Source organism: Acanthochromis polyacanthus, chromosome 5 (assembly GCF_021347895.1).
Source record: "Acanthochromis polyacanthus isolate Apoly-LR-REF ecotype Palm Island chromosome 5, KAUST_Apoly_ChrSc, whole genome shotgun sequence".
Lineage (NCBI taxonomy): Eukaryota > Metazoa > Chordata > Actinopteri > Pomacentridae > Acanthochromis > Acanthochromis polyacanthus.
Window position 1 is genome coordinate 21,430,949 of NC_067117.1, and position 12,666 is coordinate 21,443,614.

Consider the following 12,666-nt stretch of genomic DNA (forward strand, 5'->3'; position numbering starts at 1 on the left):
ATGAATAAATGTCAAGATTCTAAAATGTAATTTAATTTAATATTTTTTTTATATTATCGAGAGGGGGCTGCACAGTTGCTCTGTGGCTAGCACTGATGCCTTGCAACTACAAGATCCCTGGTTAGCATCCTGGTTTGGGCCTGGGCTCTTTCTACACAGAGTTTTGCATGTTCAGCCTGAGCATGCATAGGTTTTCTCCGGGTACTCCAGCTTCCTCCTCTCATATTCCAAAAATATGCTGAGGTAATTGATAATTCTAAATTGCACATGTGAACGCTTGTTTGTTTCTCCATGTGTAGCTCTGTGATAGATTGCGACCTGTCCAGGGTGTCCCCTGCCTTTGCCTCCCTTGTAACACCAGAAACAGGCTCATGAAGGGCCTGACTGGTTGGGGTGAGGGTAGAGGGACAGGACAAAACAACAGCAGAGACAAACAACCAACAAAACATGATGTCTTGAATACTGGACTGAATGGCTGGACAAGTAGATTGCAGATCAGAATAGCGCAGCTCCAGAGCCAGAGATCCCTGTCAGAGATACAGGGGAGAGAGAGGACAAAGCACAAACTGTTAGAGCGAGAGGACACAAATTAATAACAGATGATAATTAATAAAGATTCATGGAGGATGAAAGAAAATGCTTTTTAAAGTCTGCATCTTCTTCCGTTTGCACCAGGCGTGAACTAACCGTGACGTCACCCGTTGGTTTCAACGCCGAGAAATGAAGCCCGGATTTGCTACTTCCTGGTCGCCATTTTGGATTTTTGGAGCCAGTGACGTAAAAAGCGTCATCAACAGGCTGGACGCGGAGAGCAACTGGGGGCAGGACCAGTCAATGGGACTGTCAATCACGTCCCTGCTCCGCCCAATTTTAACGATTTATTTAAAATTCAGTACTGATTTATTTTAAGATCGGCCACTTGATCTCTCATTCTGACCATGAAAACTAACGGGAAAAAATCCTGAGCTGTAGAAAATCAGTCTATCAAATTTGATTTTTTCCAAAATGAATTGGGGTCTATGGAGCAAAAGCTTTTGGAGCCAACCCTAGCGGACGGCGTGATATTGCAAGTTTTGATACTTCCGGGTGGGCTTCAATTTTGGAGCCAGATGCTGCGTCCAGCTTTATATACAGTCTATGATTTGCACAAGTGGATATGGCAATCAGTGACTTATAGTTAGCTGTATGCTGTAATGGTAGAGGTGCAGAAATGAAGGATTGGAGTTAAAGAAATTCAAAATTTAACATATTTTCTGAAAAGGCTTGCTATATGGTAACTTTTTTATGATATTCCTAAGATGAGTCTTTTTCAGTGTATGAAGAACAGGACAAATGTGTCAAAAATGAAAATTCTGTCATTTTGGATCATAAACTTAAATGCTAAAACCAGACTTTGCAGTTGCAATTCACAATTTAATATGCTTTACTGCCCATGGATTGAAGTTAAATTTATGCTTGCTAAAGCATCAAAGACAGTGTTTTTAAAAAAATGTAATTAAATAAAAAAATCACTTGTGTTATTATAGGATTGATGACATTTAAATAATATTTAAAGTTAAAGTCATAAAATAGCACCCATAACTTATTTATTTCCCAATGTTGTGAAGTTATTTTATCACCACAGTAACTGTAAAGTAAATAAATAAGTAAATAAAATTATCCAGCTGTAATCATCATTTTTTCAGTTTTCCCCCACACTTATGGTGGGGCATCTTTTCATTACCACGGCCCCCGCTTATGGAACAGCCTTCCTGAAGACCTGAGGCTGCACCTAATGTTAATGTTTTTAAAAAACAAACTTAAAACCTACCTTTTTAGTCTGCTTTATTTGAATTACCTTTTAGTGTTTTATTCTTTTACAACTCCAATTTATAATTATCACTATATTATTATTATTATTTTATTTTATCTATCTTTTATTCTATTTTATTTATTTTATTATATGATATATCTAATTTCCATTTATTTACTTATTTATCTATTTATTTTACTGATCTACTTATGGATATATTTCATTTTATTCATTTGTTTTATTTATTTATTTTACACTTTAAACTAACCTCCAGTGTTTACCTATTTTAAACCTTTAAGATGGTGTTTCCTCAGTACATACTAGGTATAACAATGTCCCTGATTTATTATTGTCTTTAATTTATGTTGCTTTTAACATTACAGTGTATGGATTGCCGGGTGGGTGGGTTTGGGGCTGAGTGGGGTGGATTTGGGTCACAATTTCTTTCATCTATTTAATTATTTGTCTGTTTGTAAAGCATTTTGTGCTACAACTCCTGTATGAAAAGTGCTATATAATAAAGATTATCAGAATAGAATAAATGTAATCACTGAAAATTAAAAAACCGAGGGCATAATAAAGTTATAGCAATATTAATTATTCACGTAATCAAAAAGATGATTAACCTAAATATATGCTTGATATTTTTTGATTTTTATTGCCAAAAGTAAATTCAATATCCAAATGCAAACATCTGGCTTGGAATTTGGCAATTTTATCACATAAATTTATTAATTCCATCTAAAACTCAAAGCAAAACAGAGAATGTCTATTGACAATCCTCGAGCTATTGTCAAAACGTTCCTAAAGCACTCTATAATACCTTATCATATTTTCTAGAGAAACACTCTGAAGAAATAAGTAGGAGGTGCTCTTCTTGTTCCCACCTGTAACCATGGCCATTCATTTTTAATCTTTAAGGTGTTGAAAGTAAATCTCACACAGAATTATTTACCTTCTTTGTCGTTGCCTGCCCCAACACAAACCTTCCAGAGCTTCATGCCAATGTGTGGCACTGAAGATCACAGAGTACTTTGATGGTGGAGAAGCTGCTCCTCGTGCGTGCGTGCGTCCTGGCGCAGTGACGTTCTGTCCCAGAATGCAGTCTGGTAAACAGACATGGAAGCACCAGGTGAAGACCTCCACAGAGGCTGAGCACTGCACTCGCTCTTCCCACCGTCTTCTGTCTCCTTCGCCCAGTGCATCCAGTTGATATATATCAGCCTGGTGTCACGTTCAAGTCTACAGCATCCAGAGCCTTGGTAAGAGTGAAGTTGTTGTCGATATGCGACGACGGCTGATGACTTCTGCTGTGCTGTCAGGCTTCTGCCAGCTTCCTCGCTAACGCTAGTCATGGCTGGCTACAGGCTGCAGCTAGCAGGCTAATGTAAAGTTAGCCACCACTGCTGTTCAGTTACGTTTGTACCAGTCACAGACCCACACTGGATGGAGCCTGGTTTCATGACACAACACTTATCATTGAGACATGCCCGTTGTTTCACATGTCGTGTTTCTCATTAATGTTTACTTTTTTTCTATATTTGAACTTAAAAAATATGACGATACTGTTGTGTCAAGTAGAGGTGGCAGCAAAGCTAGCCAGTAACACTGCTGGCTCCTGTTGGTCTCTGCTAGGTGGCTATTAGCTTGTTGTCAAAAGTTGCACCCATAAAGTGCTTTGTTTCCAGAATAATTACATAATGCAATGTTTGCCATTCATGCCCTTGACACACTGGCAAATTGAGGTATTGGTATGCCTAAATTGCAAGATAGAAAACTGTCTGGCAGTACAGTGCTACAGTGCACACAGTACACTCAGTCTAATGTGAAAGTTACATTCAGTAGATAGGGAAATGTAACAGAGAGGGCGGATATTGCAGTATGAACTTTAGCTTATTCCTCATTGGAATAGCACTGTGATAATTTGCTCGTATAATTACAAAAATATCACAAAAATTATCACAAATGACTTGTTTCAGGTTAGTTTTTTCATTATAACTAACAAATGGACTTGTAAGGAGTTTGTTTGACAGGATCATTTACTACATGCAATTTTTACATTATTTGCCATACCTGTGATATTAGCTTGGTCCTATAATGCGCAGATTTATGAATTCCTCACATGTCCACGCTGAAGGCAACTGCAGCATGCCAGCTAAATTATGACTCCAAAGCTACTCTACACGACACAACGGCAAATTGTAAACATTGGATGTCATTCAGCCATAAATGTGAGATTTGGAGACAGACTCTGAGGAAGAATAATGATACAGAAAGCCCAACCTGCAAGATGAAGGTATTGGTTCTTTAGATATATGTATGAAACCCAGAAGTTGGAATTCATGTTTTTGAGGATTAGGGTTAATTCAGTCATGATGTTCCTTCCAGCATATAAAGCAGCATATGTTAGAAAGGTAAAACTACTTGATTTTCTCCAGAGGAATCTTTGAGCTTGTGATGTTGATTTCAAACACAACACACCTTCTATGATACATGGAAATGGACATGTGGACACAACCTAGCCACTGTATTCATACGTACCATTATAAAGCACCCACCATTCAACAACAACATTTAAGCTACTTTATAGATTAGATTTGGAATTTGACCTTTTGGTTGTAAAACTGCCAAATCTTGATATTTCGTACTTGCTTTTCACCTCAGTGGTACACTTTTTAAAAAGCCGCATTTTGACATACTTTCAATAGCAACAAACAGTATGCTAAAAAGCGAGAGGCGCTAGGAGCACAAGGCTTCAGCTCAAAAGATGCTTTATGACACTCATAATAGTATTTTGTGTAATATTAGTTAATAGCAGATCAATTTATGCAATGCTTCATTAAACATTACAAGCTGCACTGTACATTTATTAGCAGAAAGTAGCAGTTATTAATGTTATTAGCAACAGTGTCAGTATATGTTTGCCAATAAATATGTACTGTGACAAGTTCTACTGTTCACTATTTGCTACATCAGTAGATTCACATTTGTCACAATGGTCTTGACGAGAAGGACTTTTGACTAGATGTTGTATGTTTACCAGTGAACACCTGAGACTTGACGAGGCAGACACCACCTTACAGACATTTTAACTAAAAAGCTGAGACTTCCAGATTTCCTTTAGCACTGTTCCACAAGGATGTACCTACCAGTCAAAAGTTTGACACACTCTCTCATTCAAATGAAGAGAAAGTGTGTCCAGTCGACGAGCTAAAGCACGAGTTGTACTGCTTTACACTTAAAATGTTTGTCAGCATTCGTCAATATTCCTACTTTTTTACATGTTTCAGAAGACATAGCACTCAACAGGTATAATTACCTGAGATAATAATCAGTGTTTGGTTTTAGGTATGTTGCAATTACGCAGAATTTCTTATTGACAAGACAGGATATAACTTCCACTTGATGAGTTATTGTTTTGCATACCACAGTCATCCATGCACAACATAACTTTCAGCATTTAACACTGTGTCTGTTTGTCGTTTCCTGTTCTGACTATAGAGGGTTAAAGCTTAAAATAGGTTGATTTCAAAATTTCTTGACTTGCTGCACTTACTACCAGTCTTTATATGCGTAGTAGTGTAAGAAATATGTAGATTTTCTCTCTGTTCCTACTAAATAGATGTTAAACGCATATTTCATGCGGATGTAGTGTAACAGGGAAATGTGTAAAAATTCAGATGTCCCTTGTCGGCATATTTCAAATGATTATCAGTTGATTCACACTCATTCCAGCAGGTCAAAAATATTTCCTAAGTTTACGAAATAAAGTCGACTTTAATGTTAGTTAATTTTGTTGTGGGCTTTGATAGGCTACAGAAATAGCTTTTGACAAAGAACTTGATGTATTGTCTAAACAATCTGAACAATGTAAATTGCTGCGAACGCAATAGTTTTTATTGTATGTGTTTGTATTAAAGTCATTGACTACTAATGTAAATACACTATAAAAGGACCTGTGTTGGTTATAACAACAACAAAATCACGATAAACTCTCTAAATTTAATACAGTGCATCTGGAGAGGGGGTGAAAGATATTGGATTATTGCATTGTGGTAAAATTACCAGGATAAGGGCCTAGGGAGGACAGTGTTACCCTCTACACGCCGTCTATAATCATTCCACTAATTAACTATGTGAAGAAACAGAACAGCAAGGAACCTTATGCTGACTTGTCTGCCCTTAATGCTTGTCGTGTCTGTGTGTCTTTGTGTGTGTGTGTCTCCAGATTTCCTCTTCAGTGTGTGTGTCGCCAGCAATCACCCAAACTGATGAGGATCGACTGACTGAGTTAAAAATTTTTCCTTGTTTCTTATTTCACCAAGGTAAGCTCTCACAAGTATGCATTACAAGCTCTACTGACAATAAATGTTTCCTAATAGCTGTACAATAATCAGAATTAGTTGAATAGAGCTTCCAGATGTTTACAGTGGCATTTATTCAGAAATGTGTTGGAGATATGTGTAACAATTATGGCAGCAGTAAACACATTAACTGCAGTTTCCCAAACAAGCACCTGTATTTATTGAATATCTACCTATTAGTTTGAGGAATTCCTTCAAGTTATTTTAAACACACATGCAGCAAATATATATATATTTTTGGTTTGTAGAAATTACAACCTGATTTACAAACAACATAGACCAGTTGTTCATCTATATACTTAACTGACTATGCCAGATTCATACTATTAATGTAGCAACTCATGTGGAAGTGGGTATACTGAACAAAGTGGAGATGATACGCAGCAAAAGGGGGAAAAAACTCTCTTATTTTGACATCATCGTGATTAGTGTTAGAGTTAGACAACCTAACAATAACTGATTAATGATTTAAATTAATTGAATTTATAGGGTGATTTTTTTTTCATATGTTTATTGAAATTGTTTTTAACCACTGACACCTAATGTTCACAATAAACTGTCTTGGTTACATTACTAATCTGAAAAACAGATGGACACCACTTTACTTGATTTTCACAGCAAATGAGCTGCGGTCTTCCATAGTAAATGACCTGTCAGTTTATTAATGTTTTCACAGGAATTTTACATCAAAAATAATTCCCATTCGTATTTTGCATGGAGGAGTAACTTGTTCACTGTAATCAATGTTAGTCAAGCTGCTGAAAACAGCTGCTCAACTGGAGCATGTGTCCACAAATACGGTTGGTTCAGCTGTAACAGTCTAAGAAATTTACTCTAAACTTACTCTAACAGGTATTTATACTCAGAATGTTGACAATGCGCTTCATCACTGTGGTTCTGAATGTTGCTGGAAGTGAGTAATCAAGAGTCCTGCTGCTATTGAATGTTAGCAGCATTAACAGTTAGATCTGCTGGCCTATTTTAGCATTTCAAAACCATAACTTAGTGAACTCAATGGCTGCCAGACACCTTTCTCATAACTCTATTGCTGCAGAGTTGATCAATTGCAAGTGCCACAGTTAGGAGGTAGACAGCAGTAGGGAGTGTACTTGTTTTATCCAAACATTTACTGGTTGTCACATCTGTAACTTCATGTCATTGAATAGTAACCTGGAAGTAGCACAAAGTACTACAGCAACAACTACAATATACTTTTTTAGGTACATGACTTTGAATTCTGCCTGACTGATTTAAAATCTCGACTCGTGTTCCCATCTTCCCGGATCTTTCTGCATGTTCTCCCTGTGCATGCATGGGTTTTCTACAGGTACTCCGGCTTCCTCCCAAGTCCAGAAACATGCTCAGGTTAATTGGTAGCTCTAAATTGTCCACAGGTGTGAATGTGAGCGTGCCTTTTTTGTCTCTGTGTACTCTGTGATCAACCGGTGTCTCCTGCCTTCACCTTAAGTCAGCTGAGATAGAGTCCAGCCCCTCCGCTATCCTAATGAGGATTAAGTGGCGTATAGGATATTGAATGGATGGATGATTGAATCATTAAGAACAATTCATGACTTAGCAATTAATCATTGTCATAATAATTACAAACAATGTGGAAAAACATTTGGTGAATATACCTCTTGAAAAATTTCCTGTTAATGCTTTGTGTCATTGTGAGGAATACTTGTTTGGTTTAGATATTTGTTAACTGTATATGCTGCACTGATGTGTGTAGGACTGAATTATATGAAAAAGCCATTTCCTGTCCCTGTTAGAATAGTATGTGTTGACCCACCGTGTGAACACAGTACAAACTCTATTTGTGTATGTATACTGTCAGAGAACATAGCGATGGCTCTAAAAGTTGTTGCTTTAAGCTACTGAAGCAGCTTCTGGCATCAAGCTTGTTATGTTTGCTCACTCAGTCGCACTAGGTATCCATACAAATATTAAGGTAAAATGTAATTGCAGTTAGGTCACAAAGCCTATTATAATGTCTTCTACTTGGGTTAGTTCCTGGGTGTCACTTTTACATCTGTTGGCTCCACTAAATGATACAAGATACAAGCTTTAAGCACTTCATTGGGATATCAGATTTGACCATTTGAAAGGTTACCCTCAGTAGCCCACCTTAATTATGTAAGCTGTAGACTGAAAATCAACATCTTTATAATGTGAACCTCTGCAGCTATATCTACTGAGTCAATAGTGAAGTCTGCAGTGTTTATACTTCTTTGAACAGTCAGATACAGCGGATTAGCTTGTGACCAGAGTGTATGCATTTGCAATAAACTTGGCTCTTGGAAGTAAAACAGAACTCTTTCTCAGCGAGATGCTGGCAACATCTTCAAGATAAGCTTTTTAATTTGAATGTCTAAATTTAGAGTTGGTTTAAAGGCAAACGCAAGTTTCTGAACCGTATACTTCAAGCCAGTAACAGAGGGGGAGGGTCAGGGTCATTCTTGCACAAGACTCTTTAGGGTGCATGCCGAATGAGAATACGCGTTCAACGTTTATGGGATTTCTTCAGAGCTTTTTTATTTTAATTTTTTTAATTTTTTTTAAGCACACCCACCATTTGATATCAGAAAAACAGTGTTGAAGGATGCTTACATTGGCCCTTGTTATTCTGTCAACCTGACGGATGGTCGTGTGTTAAGAATTTCAGATGGGGAGAAAAAGGTTACACAGAATCAAGCACTGCATCATTCATATTAAACAGGGAGGACGACAGCAGATGTTTTCTTGCTTGTCAGCTTTTGTCAGTTGAATATGTGCATCACTGAGGTGGATCAGAAACATTTAATTTCGAAAGTGAAAGTAAACTTGGCTGTTAAAAACTGCCGACATCTTACAGGCTTAGTAATCACTATGAAATGTTTTCCAGTCAGTCAAAAATATCTTTAAGTTCTGCATTAATATATCTTAGAAATTCTGTTTTACAGTAACACCACCTATTTAATCTGAATCTGTCTTTGTCAAAAGGGTATACTGTAAAGACAACTGCTCATCCCCGAATAACAAATCAGTAGTTGTAAATGTGTTTCTCCTATATTTTTGTATGGCTGAATTAGGGCTGGACCTGAATATCCGAATATCTGAGTATTCGTTCGCTACGGCGGTATCCGGATATAAATTTTCTATGTGATCACCCCCTCCTCCACCCAGACGAAAATAGGAATATTCGGAGCTCGTCTCTTCCCTTCGCCTTCGGCCCACTTCGACTCATCCCGCCGTGTTCGGCTTATGTCGGCTCATCCATTCGTGTTTGTTACCACCACCCGAATTGGCCAGGTGGCTGCCAACTCTGATGTCACGCTTCACTTCGTTGCATAAACACAAGACAAGATACCGAAGACCTCCGCTGTTTGGGAATTCTTTAGTTTAACTGAAGACAAAACGAAGCCGGTGTGCAAAATTTGCGTCCAGGAGACCAGACGAATGGATCCGAATATTCGGGCCGTCTCTGCCCGAAAAATAACAAGAGATTACATAGTTTGCCTTTTAAAAGTCTAATTGCAAAATCAAGATGAGGGTTTTTACACTCACACAGGTGTTCAGTAAAATTGCACTGTATCTGTTAAGAACATTTCTAAAACAAGATATACGTTGATGCCAATTATTTTTTCTAAAGGCAAAACACATTTTCAAATCACAACTAATCACAAATGTTATCAAAGCACAGTATGTGACAGAAAATTTGAAGTTCTTTCATTGTAAATATTTAAAAACAAACAAACCTATAAATTTTCACAAGCTGGCCTTGAATAAGCTATTCCATGCAGCTTTCATAAACTGTCCATGTAATTCTTACTTACAGCTGTATGTTTTTAAAACAATTTTAGAAGTCTACTATAGGGAACCTATTCAGGACTATATGATATTTATGATATTCTCTTTTATTATTAAATGGTATAGCATGCATATTTGTATGTATTCTTTATATGCGCATGTATACTTGTGTGTGTGTGTATATGTGAGTGAACCACATTATCTATGTGCATGGGCCAAGTAACAAGGGAGCAAGCACCACATATCAATTTGACAATTTAAAGGGAAAAACCAATGCCATTGATTCTCCAAGTGTCTGGAGCTTCACTGAAGGGATGAACATTGTTCTTCCAAAATATATTCCCTCATTTGGTGTTTTGTTGGTCACGTCAGTCCAAAATTTCATATAGGAACACCATACTTTTAGGAGCTATTTCCTTATTTGGTGGCGATGGTGAAGAGCAAAGTCTGATATGTCATTCAAGTATTCAATTGTGTCGAGATTATAGGAATCGGCGGCTATGGGTTTTCCAGGGCCGACACTAATGCCGATCGGTGGAGCTCAGGAAAGACTGATAACCGATATTTGGAACCGGTATGCATTTGATTTAATGTTTTAACAGCATGTGATATCAGAGAACCTGTCATTCATAACCAGGTTTCTTCATTAATTAGGAAGACTATCAATGAATATGTAAATTAAAAACAGGAGAGATTGAATTAGGACTCTCTCCTCTGTTTATGTGGGATCGACTGAGATTGATCAATTTGTCTCCTGCAGGTACATCTGGTATTCTTTTCTGTCTTCTTAGTCTTTCACTGTTCAATCATTTATATTGCCCCCTGAGGTCCATATTTTAAAGCATTGTTATTTATTGTTTTCCAGACTCTGTTTCAGGGTAATTTGTGGCTGCCTTCTAACTTAGCCCTATCTGTTGGCGTAGCTTTAGCCACTGTGAGAGAAACTAGTTTCCTGGGTGGTGGCAACAGCTTGTGTTCCTTGTTCAGTTTTTGCAGTCTCTGCTTGAGAGACACATCTGAGACCACAGAGCGACAACAGACGGAGAGAGGAGGCTGCATCAGGCCTGAAGTAGCACATTTGATTTAGCAATAATCGGCCAATAACAACAACACTGATAATTGTAAATATCAACCACGATAATCAGCCAGGCTGATAATCGGTCTGTAACCAGTCGAGATCTGAAGGACACAGTGTATGATTCACATCATTTTCATGGTTATCAAACCACTCAGTGACCCTTCCTGCTCTATGGATAAGGGTATCCTGGAAGAGAATTTTTCATCATGAAGGTGACCATTCAGAACAGATTTGTATTGATTTGCAGTGACCCCGCTGTGTAAGGTCAAGAGGACCCCAACCATTCCAGCAAAGAGCCACCAGATCTCACTCACTGTAGGGGTCAAGGGTTCAGGTTGTTCCTTTTATTTGTCACCAGTTCGTATATTCCTCAGAGAGATTAAAGATAATTTATCAGATGAAGAGCCTGTCATACAATTTATTTTGTCTATATGTTGCTTAGGCGTTATACTTGTTGCTCGTCGAGTGTTCACAGATTTTATTTATATATATGTATGTATATTTTATTGTATTTTTCTTTATTTATTTATTTATTTGGAGGGGCGGGTGCGGTGAAACAACACGCGCTTAGCCGTGTCAATCAGCGGGGAAGTCCTCCTATCCCGAGCGCTACCAACGCTGACTCTCATGTTGTTACATTGTAGCGGAAAGAATGTCGGAAAGGGCCGAGGATGACGTCAGGGGGGAGCAGCGCCGAGCGGCCAGGCAGCAGCTGAAGCAGCAGCAGATCCAGCGGGGAGAAGGCTCCACAGCAATGGCGACTGTTGCGGAGCGGAGATCATTGCCTAGTCCAGAAATAATGCTGGGACAGCCTTGGAGCAACTGGGTCGACGCCGCCAAACTCCACGGCAACGACGGTGAGTTCCCCAGCGTCCCAAATGTGCGCGACGAGGCGAGGTAGAGCGCGACAGTTGCCAGTCCCGTCCTTTTTTTGGCCGATTGCATGCAGTTTTGGGTTGAATATGAAGAAACGCTACTGGTAGCAACAGCACGGGCAGGCAAGCAAGTGCAACTATTTATTTGTGTCCGTGTCGGATCGCCTCGTTTTCAGGTGCTGAATCGGAGGAAAGTTTCAAAGACTTCGGGAAAAATCGAGAAGCCATGCGTTTGTGCAGAGAAGGTGAGTGTTTTTTTTCCCCCTCTAGGGCCAAAGGTGTATTTTGGTTCTGGGGGTTTGCACACACAGACGCACACACATGGATTCAAACACTTTACACGCGTCGTTCGGCCAAAATGTGCTGTAAATCATGCATACCAACACTGCACTGGATAAGCGGATATTACCAGTAAAATGTGTTGGTTGTTCGTGTGGTAGTTGACATTTACATCTGTACTTAAAATAACTTAACCGTTAACAACTTAGACTCGCTGTAGTTTGCTATAATCCCAAATATAGTTATAACAATATAATTTCCTATTTGGAGGGTGTATTAAATGAACTTTGTTGCCCAAGATCCACATTTCTGCCATTTTGCAAATGAAAACTTCCTCCATGTTTCACGTGTCTCCCCTTAAGATAACCCAGAGGTTTGTTGCTTGAATTTTAAAATTGATGGAAGCATGTAGGATTTCTCAAAATGAAAATGCCCAAATAAAATGCTTATGTAAAAGCTTTTTTTCTGTTAAAGTGATATGAAGTTAAG

At 38.4% G+C, this 12,666-nt stretch overlaps 1 protein-coding gene across 2 annotated transcripts in view; it reads left to right on the top strand.

Moving 5' to 3' along the window:
* The first annotated feature begins 2,879 nt into the window (after positions 1–2,879).
* LOC110956269 (ataxin-7) overlaps positions 2,880–12,666 on the top strand; it is a 31,761-nt gene continuing 21,974 nt past the window's right edge. For both annotated transcript variants that reach the window (XM_051948218.1, XM_022201623.2), the window contains exons 1-4: positions 2,880–3,054; positions 6,021–6,117; positions 11,668–11,880; positions 12,075–12,143. In XM_051948218.1, the coding sequence (XP_051804178.1) occupies positions 11,676–11,880; positions 12,075–12,143 (274 nt within the window). In that variant the 5' untranslated portion in view covers positions 2,880–3,054; positions 6,021–6,117; positions 11,668–11,675. The remainder of the gene's footprint in view (positions 3,055–6,020; positions 6,118–11,667; positions 11,881–12,074; positions 12,144–12,666) is intronic.